This window comes from Austrofundulus limnaeus, unplaced genomic scaffold, assembly GCF_001266775.1.
Source record: "Austrofundulus limnaeus strain Quisiro unplaced genomic scaffold, Austrofundulus_limnaeus-1.0 Scaffold16, whole genome shotgun sequence".
NCBI lineage: Eukaryota > Metazoa > Chordata > Actinopteri > Cyprinodontiformes > Rivulidae > Austrofundulus > Austrofundulus limnaeus.
Window position 1 is genome coordinate 2494607 of NW_013952418.1, and position 19527 is coordinate 2514133.

Here is a 19527-nt window from a genome sequence, read left to right on the forward strand (position 1 = left end):
AGCAGCAGGAATCCAATTTCATCCTGAACTTTGGGGCTCTGGTTTCCTTTTTATTCACTCGAACCTCGTTTTGATGAGGCATGAGCTCACGAAAACACAAGAAAACTTCTTTTTGTCATCTGTATTTTGATGTATTGGTTTGCAGTCTGCGCTCTGACTTCATGCAAGGTATTTTTCTGCTCGATTTGCTGCGATCAGAGAAGAGGAAACATCATCTGGACACTGATACGGTCAAGGACTCTGATATAATCTGGATTTATCACAAACCCCTGCATTTAGACTGTCGGGACTCTCTACTTTGTCTTCGATCTTTCTGTAAAAAGATTCAGATCTCAGGTTCGTCCGACCACAAAACACTGTTTCGTTGTGTTACAGACTATGATATCTTCATGGATAATGTCGTTCCACCGGAGGAACTGGAGATTATGGAACATCGTCTCRTTCCGGTGCCCTCTGTGGATTAAAATTACTCCACGGATGTTTAATTGTTCAAGATAAAGCAGTGTGTGAATCACACAATGAAAAGAAATCAATCAGACAAAACATTAAAACCTTACGATCATACTGTGCAAAGAAATAAAAATCATTTCATTTGCATTTTCTCTAAAACTTAACTTTAAACTTATAAATCAGAAGCAGCCACCTCGAAATGATGCCATRTTTTCAGTTTATGTAAGATTTGCACTGCGGAGTCTGTTTTGACAGCACTTTTGTAGGAATAAACAAAAATAAAATGAAAAAATAAAGTAAATATGTCAAGGGAAATTAGGCTTTTGGCAGGTTTCTCAAAGCTTGACTAACCAGTTRTGTCAAAACAAATTCTACTTTGGGCAGAAAAGCTGCGGCGCTGCTCTTTTGGCAACTTTTTCTTTTTGCTGCTTTGTGTGTCGCTTAACGCCGAGCACAGCGATCCAGTCAATCTGAACCTGAGGGAACCCAAAACCAGAAAATGCACTTCATGAATCATGCAGACCCAAAGCTATAGGAGGGAGGGGGGGAAAAAAATCTCACATTTGTTTCATTTTTTTTTTCTCTTCCACGAATTGAAATGTTGGGACAGTTGATGCCAGAAGCAGTTTGAAGAAAAGTGAATTTTTCTACCTCGCAATGATTCCAGGCACTTCACTCAGATCCTGTAAATAAGAAAGAAGATTGGGAGCAGAAGTAAAGCTCAGCCTCTCAGAAACGCTGTAATGAAATCCCACAGGTGACCTCACTTCCTGGTAAGCGTCGGCCCTATAGACGCGCAGCAATCGTCAGGTGCATGTTTTTGCTTTTTTTCCTCTTCCTTATCAGAGTTGTAAAGTCTACACGTGAGGTGAGGTCAACCGYACCTTCGCCGGAGCTGCCGGGGGCTTTGAGTTTCAAACTTTTAAAGTTAAACTCTTTGAYATGACCTGAAGCAGAAATCTGATCYGAGTCTGGAAACGTCCAGGTAAGCCTGTTTATAGACACRTATTTTCGTCCAGGAAGTTCCTGTCACTCAGTTTTATGATCATAGTTCTGTGTGATCAAGGTCAAACATAAACCATGTACAAAATGAAGGGAATGACTCTGYAGGCAGTTTAAAGCACGGAGGCGAGTTCAGACGTGAGTGTGAMCACACTCCGGTTCAACTGTTTATAATAAAGAAAATGAGCGTTAAACTACAAACTCAATCAGGACATCTTCATAAAAAATTAACTTAAATGCCTCTCGTTCAGGAAATAAACTAGATGTGTCAAAAAGAATCAAACAAGTAAGGAAAATAACATTTGAATAAATGTCATCGTTTTAATAAAAATCTTGTGAGATCAGAGCTGCTCACAGTATGTGTTGAGGATGACTTTCAGCTACTACCACCTCAAATTTCAGCTCGTTATCTGTGAAATTAGCAGAGTTATCGTCATTTTTGTGAGTGCTCTGGTTGATAACCTGCAGTGGCCATTTTGAATTGGGTTGRCTCTAAAAGTTAATCAGTTATAGCTGCACAATTATTACATAGTTGCTGGGAGTTTCATCAGGAGATATTTTGCTAACAGACAACCAAACCCACTTTCATGACAGCAGGTAATAATATGTATAAAAAATGACTTCACTATTTAAACATCTGATTTTCTGCATAAAAACAAGCAATATTTAGGCTGAAAACAAACCGTGTCTCGATCAGTTTTTTTATGAAGGCGAGCCGAAGCTAAAGAGACTCCTCACACAGCTGCAGAAACATCTCAGAGCCTCTCTGCTGCTCGTTTCCACAGATCAAAGACCTTCTCTGAGACAGCAGCGTGTCCCTGCAGCTCCACCATGAAGACACCGACAACAGGTGAGTTATTTCAGRACATCACAGGTACCTGGATGGAGCCGGACATGGCTCATGTTTTCACTCCGTTTCAGCCTTTAGGTGAAATTTCAGCTAACACCTGCTGAAAAAATCTTTTGTGATTGATTTTTATTTTTATTTTTACCGTTTGGAAGAAATAAAACCTGCCTGGGTTTTAATAAAGACCTGCGATGAGAACATGTTCGTCTGAAAGCACAAAAACAAAAAAACAAACATCAACTGCATTTCTGTGAAAATCCAGTGTGAACGCTGAGAGCYGAATGGCAGCTTAAGTTTGCTWAAGAAGCTGAAACTGAGTTGTTACAGCTAAAAAATGCAAAACAAGAGCTAAAAAGTGAAAACTGGCTAAACTCTGGATAAAACTTTCAAACGTGTAGCTAAAAAGGGAAATTGCTACAAATTAATAGCAGCAAAACAATATCTAAAAACCAATAATTAAAAGCAGAAAAATGGCTAAATGCTAAAAAAAAGCAAAACATTAACTTAAAGCCAAAAATAGCTAAATACGAGCAAAAAAAATTTGCAAAATGCTAGCTAAAAGCTGAAAAGTTAAACTAGCTAAAAATCAAATGTAGCATAATGGCTAAATGTTAAAAGAAGTATATTAGCGTAAAGCCAAAAGTAGCAAAATGATAACTAAAATCTAAGAAGTTAAGCACTAGCTAAAAATCAAATGTAACATAATTACAAACGTTAACGTACAGCATTAGTGTAAAGCAAARGTAGCTAAATAACTAAAACTAACAAAAGGATAGCTAAATAAGCAAAACAGTTAAATGCTAAAAGATGTTAAATAATAGCTAAGAGGTCAAACCTTTTTAAATACTAGCTGAAAAAAATCTAAAGTGTCTAAATGATTAAAAGTTAAAACACTACATGAAATAAAAAATATCAAAACAGTTAAATGATAAACGATGCAAAACACCATCTTAAAGTCAAAAGTMGCTAAAAGCTAGCTAAAAACCACAAGTAGAAAAATATTTTCTAAAAACAGCWAAATGGAAGCTAAAAGGCAAAAGTKGSMAAARGSYTKKTTYMRKWRRAAWKKWWTTKSYWAAAWKKWRGRAAAMMMYWAAARSYWAAWAAAAAAAAAAGCAGAAAGGCAGCTAAAAGCTTAAAGCAGCAGTTAGGTAAAAACCGAAAAGTAGCTCAAAAGACAAAAACAGAGCCCGTTAGCTGAAGCAAATTTAAGGAGAACAATGATTTTAAAGGAATTAAATGGATCTGAATGTATGTGTGGGAAAATAGTTAAATGTCTTCAGAAAAGTTCAAATTTACAGCACTCATCTCCTGAATGAGCTAAACGTTTATATAAACAGATAAAGCACAAAGAAGCAGCTAGTTCACAAAAACATACTGATATTTGAAAAAAAAGGCAAACGATGAGAATACTGAATCAGCATTCAGACTACCCTCAGTTCTATTATTTTAATCATGCTGTCTTTTTTTTAATAAATCTGCTTTTAGATGACGTTTACGCCTACACTCTGTCCAAGACTCTGACAAAGATTTCATCACCCGCCACCGTTGGGCTCTACTCGTCGTGTCAGGACCGGATCACCCTCATCCTGCAACAAATGGAAGGTAGAAACCGTCCGTTCTGCGTTGATTTCAACAATAAACACAAAAACACCCAGCACTGAGTTCTCCTCACGTCCAGCCAACACCTGAGAAAGTTTGTTTTGACCTCTTGAACCAAACTTTTAGAGATAAATAAAAGTAAATGGGGAAGGGAACGCAACAGGAAAACCAACAAATCACGTTACTTAAAACGTATTGCGCCCAAAATCTGTGACAAGCGGAAAAAAGCAAATCTGTTCCCAGACTGCGAGCAGATACGGTGGAGCAGGTGCAGCGGCGCTGAAAGGCTCCCATAGAAAAGACAAGTTGTGTTATTTCACCCTGAAGGTCCTGCAGGAAGCCAACGTTGGTGCTTTTTTAACCTTGGCAGATTTATTACACATTCCAGACCGGGCTTCATGCTCACATAATAAAATCCACAGAATAATGAGCCTTCAACATGTAGCAAGACAGATGATAAACACTATTCATGAACTCTACATTCATTTCTTTTAGTTTTGCTTTTGTTTGTTGTGACAGTGTGTTTCCGCAGAGGAGCCAGACTGATTGTTTCCCCTGCAGCAGCTTTTGGATTTAGTGCCACGCTGCAGGGTGTTTTATATACGCCGCTGGAAGCCCAATGAATAAAAAACATGAAGTTATTGTTTTAATATTAAACACAAGACTCTAAAACCTTTCATTTATTATTAGAAACGGTGTGTTTGTGTCCGTGTGCATGTCTATTAGCAAAATAGCTCCTGAACCGTTTGAAGAATTTTAATCAAAGTTGCAGGATGTAATGACTAAATGTAGATAAACAACTGGCTAACTTTTAGAGTTAAAACAATTCAACATGGTTCTGCTAACCAGCTAAACAAATTTTTTTTTTGGCAGCTTTGTCACTAACTTTGACAACCGTTAGCAGATCAATTAGCTTCCGCTAAATTACATCATACTTGCCATCTTTATTGTCGCTAACAACTAATTAACAAACACAGATTTGTGATTTAATTATTAGCAGGCCAATTAGCTTCTGCTAAATTAGGTTTTGCAGACTTTAAGTTTGCTGACAGCTAACTAACAAGCTAGCATCAACAGGTTTGTGTCGGTCCCAGCAGTCTTCAGCTGGAAGGAGACGAAGACGTGGCACAGACTGAGTGACAGCCGTCTTAGCGGTTAGCGATTAGCTATTAGTGTAAGATTCCACTAAGATTTACTCGTTTAGTGTTAGCTTCAGCTAATTTTCTTTTTACCCATTTAGAGGATTAGCTTATTCTCTAACTTTTAAAATATTAGTAGGCCAATTAGCTTCTGATAAATTATGTTTTATCAACATTAAGGTCATTAACAGCTAACTAACAAGCTAGCATCAACAGGTTTGTCAGTCCTGCAGTTCTCAACCCCAAGGAGATGAAAACGAGTGACGCAAACTGTGTCTTCTTAGCAATTAGCTGTTAGTGATAGCTTCTGCTAATTTTTTAACACATCTAATGGTTTAGCTTTAGCGAAGCTATACTTTTATGTAGCAAATTATGAGTTAGCAAAGCTAACTTTTTGGTTGGATGTGCCCACCCATTCAAGATGCCTGCCACAGCTAATCAATGTTAGCAAACAAAAATGGCTACAATCTTTGGAAATTGTACAATTGTCACAACACATATTGACAACATTGCATCATGTTTTATTTTGTATCAAGTTAGTTTTGTTTAAAAGCTCAATTTTTATTGGTTTGGAGTGACTTCATCTAGATTTTTAGCACAATTTTTAAAAAGGAAAACCCTCAAGCATCACAACGGTGGGGTGACACTGGGGGGACAATGGCCACCCATAAAAACTTGGTTGGCATCCCCTTAAATTTCATATTGCAAAATTTTTCAATTTGTTGTTTTACAACAGCATAATAGAATTTCTGATGTTCTGTTTTGGTTTTTAGTTAGAGAAAAATTATCAATTTCCAAAGGAGAATATGCGATTTAGTATAATTTCTGAAGGTATACTTGTTAGAAACATTAATTAAAAAGTAGAATAGAAAGATTTTATGCTATTTTAGATACTGATTTTGCTAGATGTTGGACTTAAAATCAATATTTTATTTTAATTGCATTGCAGCCTGATCATTTCTGTGTAAATATCGTAATTGTTTTTCTTTGTTCCTCAGAGCACATGAACCGTGAAGCTTCCAGAATTGAGCAGAAATGCAACCAAAAACCAAAACCCCATTCGACAAAGCCTTCATTTACCGGCTTCATGGCCCTGATGGGGAGGCTACTTTTCTACAGACCCATTTGGACCACAGAGAACCAGCACCGCAGCACCATCAGGTTCATCTACGTTCATTTTAGCGCTTGGCATTTCGCAGGCAGCGACCTGCTCTGGGCCGGGATCGCCATTCGGCTGTTTCAGGCCATGCAGATAGAATTTGGAAAACTACAGCTCGCTCTCTACCGAGTGGCTCAATATGACGAAGAGGATGAAGTCAAGCAGAAGGTGAGGGAATTTTCTTCATAAGGAGTCTTTCTTAAGCGTCTTACAGGCCTTTACCGTTCATAATGAAGGAAGCGTGAACTCTTTCACACAATATAACCTTTACGGAACCACCTGCAAAAGATTTTTCTACTGTAATTTATCTGGATAAATGTTAACCTGGTGGGAGGATGCGTCATAATTTGCCATTTTAAACCAGCAGACTGGGGTCTTTTATGAAGGTCGAAAAGACACAGAAGATAAAATATCTTGCAAAACAGATGCTTATAAAAAGGTAATTGTAGAAAAATATGATAAAAACAAGGTTTTATTATTAATTGCTTTTTTAGGTATTTAAACCTCCTTTAGCATGGCTTCAATCCAGATTTAAAGTTCCAGTGGTATGCATATACTTTTAATACAAAAAGTCAAAGAAAACATCTCTGTTTTTCAGGAAACTTGACATAATACACTGATTTTACCCATTTTGTCAAACAACTGCCATTTTCTCTTTTGAAATTGGCTTAGCCAAAGTGAAACAGGACGTGACATCAAAGGGGAACTCTTTGTTTTTTGTTTAATGAAACATTATTTGAACTCTGACTCTTCATCTCATAGTGACTCAAAAAGATCTAAAGAAACAGATTCTTCTCCACGGTCTGTGTTGCAGCATCGCTCTGTTCATGTTCAGGCATTCCCCTTTGACATCACTTCCTGTTTCTTCACATGCAAATATCTCAACAACTGTTCATCTCAGCAGCGTGATTTTTTTGAGGGTAACGTGTCATCAGTACTATCTTTCTAAAAATGCATTTAAATTGATTGCAAAAAATTGATGTCACAGGCACTTTAAGATACGATTATTTGAAAATAGAGKTTTAAAGAGTTTTGCTTTACTATCTTTCAGGTTGTTGAAACTTCTCCAAATGACTGGAGTTCCAAAAAGGTTTGCTGTTTCCCCCTGTGGTTGTGCACCTTGTCCATCCTGGTGATCCCAGTTGCCCTCCTGTTGGTCTGGATTTATGGTTTTCCTAAATCTGGAGTAAATCCAAAACCGGGCGCGAACAGTACAAGCGGCGGAGTGGAAACCGACACAAGCGGCGGGGTGGATGTGTTTGAGAGCCTCCTCATTGCTTCGTTAGGACTCCCCGCCGTGACTACGCTGAGGTTTATATTTCAGATGGGCAAGAACCTCATCTTCAGCCAGGAGCTGAGCATAAAGAGGGGGCTGGACAACGACAGGATCAGCAGCCAGCTGGGGTTCATGAACGAGGTCAGGAAGGAAATGTGGTTACTGTCCCGTTTCATCCAGTTCATGGAGGTTTTCGAGCGGAGGCGGATTCGAGTCGTGTTGAAAATCACCAATCTGGACCGCTGCACTCCCAGGAAAATCGTAGGCGTCCTGGAAGCCATCAACATCCTGCTTTCAGACGACGAGAGCCCGTTTCTTTCCATCCTGGCTGTGAATCCCAGTGTCCTGCTGGAGAAAGTGAACTTTGCGGACGGCTGCTTCAGCAGGGAGGACAGAGCTTACGCGCTGCTGAACCGCATAGTCACGCTGGCCTTCACCATCCCGCCGCTGTGCACAGATTTAAAGCGTGATTTATTTTACAGCCTCACCGGCAGCTCAGGAATCTCCAAGGAGGCTTCCTTCAGAGGCAGAAACAAGATGTCTGAGCTACCTTTAGTGGAAGTAAAGGAGTCAAAACCGTTGCTCGATCGAAGCTCTGAGACGGAGGATGAGCAGGAGCAGGAAATGGAGAAGCTTGTTTGGAGAATCCTGATCAGCGGTGAAAAAAAGCTGAACAAGTACATGTTAGAGGACACCCTGTCTATGAAGAGGACGATCAACTCCGTTTGGGTAACTCTGATCATCATGAAGGCTCTGAACAGAGAGCTTCCCAACCCAGAGAACATCCCGGCGTGGGTGGTCCTGGCCAACCAGTGGCCCTGTCGACTCAGCTGGATCATCCAGTGCGTGGAGGACGCAAATCAGAGGGCGGCCATCGACGAGACGAACCCGAGCTCCGACCCGTCCAAGACCTTATGGAAGGTTTTCTGCGAGTCCCGGGGGGAGCTGTATGTGATGCGTGCGCATATCGAGGACCTCCTGGAGCAGGACGGAGACCCCGAACTATTCGAAGAGCTACTCAGAGACGAGCATTTCGAGTTCACGTTGAACAACTTGGAGATCTTCCAGGAGGCGATGGTGAACCTGGACCAGTCCGTCAGGCGGGAGCTGGCTCTGATCAGGGGAACGTCCAGGCTGAGGGACTCGGGTTGGATGAGGAACATCGCCCCCCTGCCGACTACAGCTCTCATCAAAATGAGCACAGCTGATGTTTGTAAAGAGGTAAGCCCTTCTTTAAAGTTATGATCTTCAAGATTTCCTGTTTGTTGTATGTTTTTTCTTCCTCACAGATGGAGAGGTTGAATTACGACAGTAAGTACATCAACATTGTGAAAGACCACAAGCTCAATGGCTCTGCGCTGGTTTTCGGTGACGTAGAGGACCTTAAAGACCTGCTGGACATGTCATTTGGCGAATGGGCAACTTTCCGACTGCACTTCTTGAGTTTACCGCTGTCCCTCCGACAGAGGTACAACAAGCTGCCACCGCCTGCTTACCCCAAGAACCAGCTGTCGAGATTCCTTCAACATGCCCCCCATCATCACTCATCTAGTCCCAATCTGGGTCACAGCTGAGATTTGGTGGGGCTATAAGAAGGACGAATCCTGAACCACCTCAGCTGACTTTTTGATGCAGAGGAGCAGCAACTGGTGTCAGAGCTCTTCACCCCTGACACTGAACCCAGCGACCCTTTAGAACAGTGGTTCCCAAAGTTGGGGTCAGGACCCACAATGGGGTCCCAAAACATCAAGGTGGGGTCCTGAAAAGATTTTCTGAAAGAATTATATTAGAAAATAACATTTTTTGCCTTTGTTTTTAAAAGAGTAAAGTTATTGTACTTAAAATGGACAAAAACAGCATAACGAATTCCTGATTTTAGGAATATTGCTCAGATAGAAGAAGCCAGTCCTGGTAACATTTCCTAWGTAGGAAAATTCCTTACTTTAGCAGCAGAAGCCAAGTTAATGCCATCCAAAGGAAGTGAAAAGCTGCTAAGTTTTGTTTGAAGATGATTGCGTCTAAAAGGCACAACTTGTCTGAACAAAATACCAAGATACATGAACTCCGCTCGACGCGCAAACTCACCCTTCGTTTATTTACAATTGATTTAAACAGAAAACCCTCCAAGAGTTTTGTAAAAAATAAATAAAACATATAATAGGTATTACTTGTAGCTGTTGTGTTTTCTTCAAAACTCTCACTCTCTCAGCTACACATTTAACATATTTACTGCACGCTTTCGGGGCGTTTCAGCTCATCACGTCACGCATTTTTTACTTCATGAAGCCACTGCAAACTTCACATCTAGTCCTAAAATAACATAATAAACACAGCCTCAAGCTTACCAAAACAGTTGTTCACACTCCCCCACCTTCCAGTTCACGCAGTCATGTTAATTAAAAGCACCAGTCTCCAGAGTGTTGTACTCTGTTGGTTTAAAGCTTAAATAAAATAAATTCATGACGGAGATCTGTCAACTGTGAAATATCTCATACTGAGTTCAGCTATAGAGGCTAGTGATTGCATTCATTTGAGCATTAGATGATCAAAAATTCAATAATAAAGCAGTAATTAGGGTTTTATAATATACTGTGTTAAAAAAGGCAAATTTTACAAAAAAACATGATGAATCAGTTTTAAAATGTGTGATGTTTGGTAGCAATATGCGGCACAACAAAAACAAAAATTACAAAAAATATGAAAATTAATTGCCTTAGAAGTGTTACATCGGTACAGTTTAGTTTTTCTGTTTTTGCATTTTGCATAAAAAAGGTTGATTTCAATCTTCTGCTTTTTTATGTTTAGATGTTTTTTAGAAAATTATTAAGAAATATTTTCTTCCAAAATGAAAATACTTTGGTTTTTATATTCTGTATTACAATCGTCCAAAACATTTTTAGAAACTTTGTAACAAACATACTACAAAAAGAAAATAATTTAATAAACAAATCAGTAGTGTTTTTTTTATTGATTATTTGTAATATTATTCTTTAAAACATAAAAAACTAAATAATCTGAACATACAGCTGCAGCGTTTTGCTCCACTAAAATGAAGCGACAGGAAAAAAAATACATTGATGCACATTAACTTAAAGTGCCTGTAACATCATTTTTTGTAATAAAAATGAATGCAGTTTTAGAAAGATAACAYGAATAACATGTTGCAAAAGAAATTYAATGCCACTGAGATGAACAGTTGTTGAKATATTYGTATGTTCAGTARCAGGAAGTGATGTCACAGGGGTATGTCTGCACATGGCTACAACGGCTAATAACAGACTGTGTAGAAGAACCTGAGGTTTCATTAGATTATTTTGAGTCRAACAGAGAGAGRTGGAGAAGAGTCAGAGTTCAAATAATATTGTTTTGATAAACAAAATAGAGTTCCTTTTTCTTTGAGTTCCCCTTTGATGTCACTTCCTGTTTTGCTTAGCCTGAGCAGAATTCCAAAGAAAATATGGAAATTATGTGACAAAATGGGTAAAATCRTGTGTATTATGCAAAGTTTCTTAAATATAAAGATRTTTYCTTTGACTTTTTGTAATTGAAGTTTGTTTGCCGCAGGTACTGTAAGTCAGACACCTGATGCTTTTCATTTCCTGTTTTTGGAGCATGTTTATCAGCATTTAGACGCACAAAGTTGCTTTTCCTTGGTCAAAATCACACAGATAACTGGTCATGGATAGCTTATAGAAAACATGTTTCATTTTTAGGCACACTCAGTTTGTCATGGGCTGGTTAAGATCGGAAGAAGGGCCAAATCTGGCCCACCGGCCTCGAGTTTGACAAAAGCAATTTAAAGAAACTACCTCCTGATATTGTTCAGAATAATCACACCACTATTAAACATTAAAACTTTATTTTATGTGAACATATAAGCATCGTGCACCACGCTGCAACCTGACAAGAGGTTAACGTTTAACTGCGAGCCCTGAAATCTGCAAATAATCACAATAAAATACAAATCAACACCAGTTTACGCAACCTAAACTCCTTCAATAAAACTACTTTCCAGAGCATTAAACCTATCGRTGAAGCTGTAAAAAAACAATAACTGATGCAGGATTTTTAAAAGCTTGGCCCGACATTCAGATAAAGATAAAAACTCAACGAGATTTGAAGACTAATACTTTATTGATCATCATGAAGGTGAACACTGAATACAGGATGCAGTAAACTCCATTCTCCATTTCTCTAATCGATAAAATGCAAATAAAAATAATAATAAGATGTAAACTGTTTTAAACCCAGTTACAGCCGGAGTAATATGCTCGTTAATATTTTCACATCAAAGCGTTTTTTGTGTTAAATTGGAAGCTGGAAATTAATTCAATTGAGATGCTTTTGAACTGTTTTTCTCAGAAAGTTACAAATGTTAATTTACCCCCCAAAAAATAAACATCAAGCCAAACCCGAGCATTTACAGCAGAACATGACATTAATAAAAAAAAAAAAAAAAAATTTTATAATGAGTTGTTTTGAAATTCAAGGACTTTCTTCCAAATTAAACAGTCTNAAATTAAACAGTCTGTTTGTAAATCTGTGGGCCTTTCTGTCAAACTTAGGCAACATTAATAACATAATATTACACAGTTATGTCACTTAGCATCACACGTTATTTATTTATGCATCACAGTAAAAAATAAGATTTTAAGAGTTAAAAATTCAGTGGTTGCTGAGATAATAGAARATATTCTGTCATTAAATAAGGCGTTACTGACTTAAACAATCGTCTCCATTGGTAATATCATAATAAGAGGCACGGCTGCATTTAGAAACGACATTAATCTTTGTTTATTTGTTTATTATTCAAGATTAAAAGCAAAGACACTCATGATGGATGAAGAATAAAGCTGATATAAGTAGAAAATAGACACAATAAAATATTATTTATTAAAATAAATGTGTTTATAAGAAAACTGCAGTGTTAAATGTTTATAATTTAGAGTGAAACTCAGATTTAAGTCTGATTAGTGTTTATTTTAGGAAATAATTGCAGATATAGAGCATCCGCCCAGAGGCAGGGAAGGGAAGTAAAAAGTAGGAACTTTTTACATTTGTTAAAACATTTGTTAATTTGTTTTAATTTGGCGATTTTTGTAATGGAAATGTGTCAAACCAGGTGTGCTGCAGCGGAAAAACCTCTAAAACGTGCATGACTGTGGTCCTCCAGGACCAGWACTGGACACCTCTGGTCTGTTTGTTTGTTTGCAGAATAAGTAAAGTCAAGAAATGAATTCTTAAACTACTGAAATGTTTACTCAGCTTCTACAGGCTGCGTTTGAACCACCTGAATATTTTACCATGACAAACTGCTCATCCTCCAGGTGATTGTCCTGATGTGGATCACTTACRTCCCAGCGTCTCCGCCAACTTTTTCAGCCTTTTCTTCAGCTCAAGAGGAAACTTCTCGTAACACTTTTTACAAACGGGCTTCATGTCAAACTCAACAAACTTGTTCCTGCAGAAAGGAAGGGGGAAAATAAAAAATAAAAAAGCCGTGGGAGTCACCGATTTGCACCCAGCTTCCCTGTCCTTTATGATCCCGCCAACTGAACGTGTTAATGTTCAGGATTCATGCCAGCAACACAAAAACAACAGTTTGGTTTCATGAAAGGAAAGAGCAAAGCATGCAGGACAGAGAAGACRACAGGAACGGAGGAAACGCTACAAACAGACGGCGGGCTTCTTCTTGCCGTCTTTGGCTTCGCGCTCGCGTCGGGCCAGGCGGCGCTTCAGCTCCTCGGGCACGCGCTCGTAGCAGTGCCTGCACACCGGCCTCAGGTCAATTTCAACAAACTTATCTCTGAGTTACCACAGACGCAGCAAGTGAAGCATGTAAGAGAAGAAAGGAGATATTGAGAGAAAGAGAAGGGAGAAGAGCCAGAGAGGTAAGGAGGGTTGGAGAAGCATGAAATCGAACACAGAGGAGTAATACTCGGGAAGTGTTAGGCAAAAAGTGAGACGACGACAAACACACACACAACCTGGAAGAACTTTGAAAATACAGTCAACCCTATGAATTCTCTGAAAATCTCTACGCAGACCCATTTCTGCCCATTAAAAATCACATCCACTGTCATTTTCTGCACAAAAGAATAATTACTCCAACTTCAAACCTTGCTGGAAGCGACGTATGATGAAATATTAACATAATAAACCATCTCTCTTCATTACTTTTAGAGCAGCATAGACAGTCATTTATCTGCATTTATTTTTCTCACAGTAAGATTCAAGCACTTTATACAGTCAGTTTATACAGTTTATACTTTATACAGTCAACCTTGAAAATACTTGAAAATTCAAGCATTTTTAAGGATTTCAAGCACCCACACAAACCCTCAGTTTTGCTTCTGTCTGCACTTCAAAACATCAGGAAATTTCAGAATTTTCCGGACTATAAGTCCCACTTTTTCATTGTTTGACTGGTCGAACGTCTTATATGTTTTATTTCATACTGGCTGTGTTTCCATCCAATTTTAATGYGCATTTTGAGCAAATGTATAAAATGTCGCAAAAAAAGAAATATGCATCAGATGCGTTTCCATCAACAGGCTTGAAGCAAATCAGGTAAAAAAAGTAATTACGTCAAACGTTAATGTTACGCATGGCTGCAGTAAACAGGAAGTAAAGTCGTAAACTCACAGAGACACACCTCGGAACAATGGAGAGAAGTTATCAGGAGCGTATCGCTACTTATTCTGTCATATCAGCTAGTATTGGTGATGTTACTGCTGTCTGGAGACGTAGAGAAAGAGATGCAATTCTTTTCACGTTACGGGAATAACCGGGAGGACTCTGACAGCGGGGGGAGGGTCCAGCTGCTACAATTATTGGACATCTGGAACAGGTGATCGAGGTAAATGTTCGCTATGTTAGAACTTATTCCTAAATGTGTTTCCGTCTCCGTTTTGGCGCATTAACTCTTTTTCTGAAAATCCAAAAACCACCTCAAGCGAGCGTGAAAACATTTTTGCAAAACTGAGAAAGTYTTGTTAATTTTGCTGTTTCTATCTACCTTTCCTAATGCGATGCTTCAAAATGCAAATRAAAAAGTTGACGGAAACACGGCTAGTGACTGATATAAACCAAGGGGTGAACATTACCATCTGCAGCCATTAGAGGGCGATAACTGCAGTTAAAGTACCTGTGACACGAAATTTTTAAATAAATAGAAAGGCTTTATTGGAAATTTAACATCCATAACATATTGCAAAAATAAATTCCCGTTGCTGAGATGAACATTTATTGAGATATATGCATTTAAAGTACSAGGAAGTGATGTCAAAGGGGAATGTCTGCATGGATTAGAGCATTGATAAAATGGCTAAGGACACAGACTGTAGAGAAGAATCTGATGTTTCTTTAGATTATTTTGAGTCTCTATCAAACAGAGATGAGGACGAGTCAGAGTTCAAATAATATAATATCAATAAAMAAAGACTGAAGAGTTTCACGTAACGTTTTTCTTATCTGTCAACCGTCTGTGTTAATGACGTTATTCAGCATCGAAGGAGCTATGTTCTCTGTGTTTTTGTTTTATTCCAGATTAAATGACTGTTTTTGTGATTAGTCAGGCGAGACTTACAGTCTGTAAAATACGGAATGCAACAACTTTCTAATGATGGAGATTTACGTTGTGTTTGGAGGATGTTGCACCTGAAAGCTTCACATTTTGCACATGTCTCTGATGGATCTAGAACTGAGCGCCTCCGCCTCTCCCTTACCCTCTCGCCCGGTGGCTTTCATGCCGACGTCGATGCGTGCACAGAAAACGCACAGGAACACCTCGGGGAGACGCAACACCTGAGGCTTACGGTGCWGACAAAACAACACGAGTACGCGAGCGGAGGGCAAATCCATGTGCAGAGAAYTTGTGTTGAATTAAACTCAGATTCAGAGGGTTGACTGCGCTGTTTAAACTTGACTTACTTGAGAGTGAGTTTGGTGTTGCAGGTGGAGCACGAGAAACATCCGACACACCAGGCTTTGTTGAGAGCAGACACGACTGGGGAGGTCGCAAAAAAAACAAAAAAAAAAATCAAACACATTTAAAGAAGCGYGTCTCAAAGCAGCACTTTGTAAAACGCATTAATTACGTGCTTCCTCGCACCGATACTCACCGTCGCCTTCGATCACGCGGTTGCAGTGATAGCAGACGTCACCAAAGAGCTTGACGGCACAGAACGAGAAGATTAGGCATGAATTTAGTCGATGAATTCACCCGAACAAAACGCACTCCTTACCTGGTTGTAGTGAGTCTCACAGTAAGCCAAACCCTTCCTCTCGTAGTGACGATGACCGAGGAAAGGCTTCTCACACTTRGCACACACGAAATGCTGCCAACAAAAATAAATAAAATCTGATATTTACTTTGTAGTTCATCAGAAGAATCCCTGAAGTGTCAGAAAGCTACATTTGTTTGAGTCGATTTATTTTTTTTACATCAAAAGTGAACTGTTAAAGGAGCTTTTTGAAGAGTGTAAAACTGAGCAACTGCTTAATTAATCTTTTTATTAATACTCACRTCTGTTTACTGACAAACATTCTCATTTACAGTGTTTTGATTTTAATTAGATCTTTTTTTTACATATTTTAGAATTTGACTGTGTCAAATAACATAAACTGAAGCTATTTTTAAAAATTTGAACAAAACTGGCAAATAAAAAACATTGACGTATGATAAAAAAAATAACATCTTTTGAGAGCCATTTATATTTTAAAAGATAAATCTTCTCTTTTCCAGAATATAATTTTCCATTTAAACTAAATCTTTTGTTGTTTTAACAACAAATCCTCATCGTCTGTTAAACAATTCACTAATAGGGTTTTAATAATGACCTTTAAGCTCTTAGATGCTACAAACCTCAACTAGAAAATCTAATTTTTACATAGAAAGGAAAAGCCGGTAAAAAAAAAGATGTTTCTTTTATAGTAAAAACTGTTTTTCTTTGTTGTTAAGTAAAAAGAACTTTGTTTTCCAAATTTCTGAACAGTAGGTCAAAAGTTAACCAGGTTAAAGTTGCATTCTGTAAAAGAAATGGGTCTGAATCTTCTAAAAGTAACATTAAAGAGCTAATAAAGAAAAAAGGTAAAGAAATGAAAAGTCACACAATTGTGTCAACTTTAAGAAAACAGGTAATAGCAGGTAAAATGTGAGTCTTTTGTACTTCTAAACCAAAAAGTCTTTTCCTCTTGAACAAAACTTTGACCAAAAGAAAACTACTTATTTTTTTAATACAGCAATCTTCCCAGCACTTTGAAAATACAGGAATGCATCATAGTAGAGCTAAACGGCCACGAACCTCCACGTGCCACTGTTTCCCCATGGCGTTGACCACGCGCCCCTCGATGGGTCTCCTGCAGGCGCCGCAGATCGGCACGCCCATTTTATCGTGGCACGGCAAACAGAAGAGCTCTCCCTTCAGCTCTCTCGCATCGGCCGTCAACTCCTTCCTGGAAACAGAGACGCGTTCAAACCCACGAATCGGCGAGGACACTTCAGACACTGATTAAAATTTTTAAATAATTGCTTAAATTTACAGTCGAGCTCTACGAACCGTGTTATTATGGCAAAAATTAAAACAATTTTCAGTAACGATGAAAAGACTGACCCGCAGTTGTTGCAGTTGAAGTGGTCTGGGTGATAAGGGTCGTTCTTAAAGATCAGTGGCTGCTCTTCAATGATGGCGTGGCACTTCTGGCAGATGTACTTGCCCAGACCACGAGCTTTCTCACGGTTATGGCACGGGCGACACAGGTGCCTGAATGTAACGGCAAACAACAACAGCAACAACAAAAAGGATCAAAAAAGCTTTACTAGACTCAAGTAATGTTTTGACTCAGTCATACATGAGAAAAATAATGAGTAAAACACATTACCTTCAAACATGCAAGAACTTGTTCGTATTCTTATCCTAAATTTCTCTTACTTTTGTTCATATGAAGGGTTCGTACAAACATGCCACATCAGATTCAACAAACTCTTCTATCTTCAGGAAAAGTGTGTAAATTAGGAGCGTAAACTTTTGAACGTGTATCCAGATGATCGCGCACGGGGAAAGGAGATTAGCATAATTACCACCCCAAAAACACCATATAAGGATATGTTTCCTGCCCCACATACCAGGACGTGTCCATTCATTAGTGACATCGCAAAGTAAAAAGAAGAACGAGTTTGCAGATTGAAGTTCTGCTCTCAGAGATCCAGAAAAGATAATCTGTCATTTTTAGCAGCGTCAGACCTGCTAAACCCAAGGAATGAAATGACGACTGCTGTTAATGTCGTGTCTCCTGTGGGTCGTACAGTCACAGAAATACAAATCTAAATCATATTTATCTCTCTCTAGTCCTGCTCCGGTTTTGCTTTGGTCAAATTAAATTAAGTGTAAACAACAATAATTTAATTTAATTTAACCAATTTATGTTCTTAGTTTATATTACATTTAAAATTATAATTCTAATTCAAACAGAACAACCTATTTTCAACAGAATTATAGTGTGATTTATTTTCATCTCGAAATATCTTCAAACTAATGAAATATAAAGTTATTAATGAAGAAAACCCAACTGGATAACAGCAGACTGACTGCTCGTAAAATATACGACAGGTCTGGACCACTCGTGAATTTTCTTCGTTTCTGAAGAAAACCTTACGAGAAAATTGGTGAATCCACAAATTCTTCTAAATCACTCGTACGCACAACTTAAGAACAAATTTGTTCGTATGAACGGTTCTTGCATGAGACCCATTGTGTATATTTAAGAGAATGACAAAAGTTTTTTTGTTGTAGAAGTATGTAAATGTATAATGTATGAATTGTTGCTCAAGTAAGAGTTAAACCTTTATTTTTCTTTGGTTTTTGTAATCTGAAGATTATTTTTGATTGAATTTAAGGGGTAGGTATTTCTTCTGCTACCTTTCATTTAATTTATGATTTGTATTTTTGTTGTTTGTTGAATTTGTTTGTTTTTTTTAAAGAAATTAATAAACTTAAAAAAAAATAAAATTATTTGATTTGATAGAAAAGCAAAGTGCTGCTCTGAACTGTTTTATTATTAGGACTACAACAGGATTATTTACCTGCCAGCATTTTTAACAAATCCAACATCTGCGAGCACCGCCTGGCAAATGTCACAGCAGAAACACTCGGGGTGCCAACTATTGTTCATGGCCTTAATGACGCGTCCAATGATGAACTCCCCTGGAAGAAACAAACCATGAAAAAAGAAATCAGGCTGATTAGAGTCAAGCTTCAGGTGCTGTTATCCATCCAATGTTTTGTGACTGAACGGGACTTTCTAATAAGTTACACACTCTACGGTTTTATTATGCTCTTTCTCAATACTCTCTTTATGACACTCAATAAAAAACAAAGCATTTTTTTATTAAAGTATGCCAGTCTCTTCGCTGGTGTAGAAAAATAATCCCTTTTACTGAAGGGGATAAAAGAGGCTGTTATTGTTCAAAAGTTGCCCAAAGAAACGCCGGCGGACACTCCTTCTGTGAGTTGTTTGGGTTTCTCTCCTTGATTCTGTGGTGAGAAAAGAAAAAAAGGTAGAAGACACGCCTGGGGGAACCTGTCCACCGGTGACAAATTCTGAACAAAAACTATAAACGGCTCCGAGTCGATGGACTGAGATCTGATCTATCAAACGGAGCAGGGACTTGAGGGATGCTTACATCTAGACTGTGAGGGACACAAAAAGATAAAAGTTAAGGTCCTGATGCATCTCAGTAATCCAGGTAAAAAATCAAAAAGAAAAAAATTGTGTAGGTCTTCTGGACGGGTTCTTCTCTAATGAAACGTTTCGTCTCTCCTCCAAGAGACTTCTTCAGTCTGAGAGTTTCAGGCAAAATTCAGGCTTTTAAGCCCAACCAGTGAGTATCAGTCACATGGAGGCAGGGCTTAAAAGCCTGAATTTTGCCTGAAACTCTCAGACTGAAGAAGTCTCTTGGAGGAGAGACGAAAGGTTTCATTAGAGAAGAACCCGTCCAGAAGACCTACACAATTATTTTCTTTTTGATTTTTTACCTGGATTACTGAGATGC

The 19527-nt window shown here is 38.4% G+C and overlaps 2 protein-coding genes across 4 annotated transcripts in view; one reads left to right on the top strand and one right to left on the bottom strand.

Moving 5' to 3' along the window:
- The first annotated feature begins 316 nt into the window (after positions 1 to 316).
- nkpd1 (NTPase, KAP family P-loop domain containing 1) lies at positions 317 to 9225 on the top strand. Of its 2 annotated transcripts, XM_014003029.1 has the most exons (7): positions 317 to 336; positions 1118 to 1435; positions 2238 to 2302; positions 3788 to 3904; positions 6039 to 6367; positions 7251 to 8696; positions 8765 to 9225. In XM_014003029.1, the coding sequence occupies exons 3-7, from the start codon at positions 2284 to 2286 to the stop codon at positions 9047 to 9049; spliced, it is 2196 nt and encodes a 731-aa protein (XP_013858483.1). In that variant the 5' UTR covers positions 317 to 336; positions 1118 to 1435; positions 2238 to 2283; the 3' UTR covers positions 9050 to 9225. The 2 variants fall into 2 exon arrangements, with proteins under 2 accessions (XP_013858483.1, XP_013858481.1); XM_014003027.1 differs by lacking the exon at positions 317 to 336 and having other exon boundaries at positions 1013 to 1435.
- Positions 9226 to 12245: 3020 nt separating this feature from the next.
- lims1 (LIM and senescent cell antigen-like domains 1) overlaps positions 12246 to 19527 on the bottom strand; it is an 11825-nt gene continuing 4543 nt past the window's right edge. Inside the window, exons 4-10 of one of the 2 annotated variants that reach the window (XM_014003031.1) lie at positions 18559 to 18679; positions 17090 to 17239; positions 16781 to 16931; positions 15722 to 15814; positions 15599 to 15647; positions 15408 to 15483; positions 12246 to 12936 (exon numbers count right to left, since the gene is read on the bottom strand). In XM_014003031.1, coding sequence (XP_013858485.1) covers positions 12822 to 12936; positions 15408 to 15483; positions 15599 to 15647; positions 15722 to 15814; positions 16781 to 16931; positions 17090 to 17239; positions 18559 to 18679 — 755 coding nt within the window. In that variant the 3' untranslated portion in view covers positions 12246 to 12821. Of the gene's footprint in view, positions 13282 to 15407; positions 15484 to 15598; positions 15648 to 15721; positions 15815 to 16780; positions 16932 to 17089; positions 17240 to 18558; positions 18680 to 19527 lie in introns of both variants that reach the window. The other variant, XM_014003030.1, reaches the window with a different exon arrangement.

What these genes read in the sequence shown, in the direction of transcription:
- nkpd1 (XM_014003029.1), top strand. An exon ending in CATCCTGCAACAAATGGAAG is followed by an intron (nt 3,905 to 6,038) that starts GTAGAAACCGTC and finishes TTTGTTCCTCAG; the next exon opens with AGCACATGAACCGTGAAGCT. An exon ending in AGGATGAAGTCAAGCAGAAG is followed by an intron (nt 6,368 to 7,250) that starts GTGAGGGAATTT and finishes ACTATCTTTCAG; the next exon opens with GTTGTTGAAACTTCTCCAAA.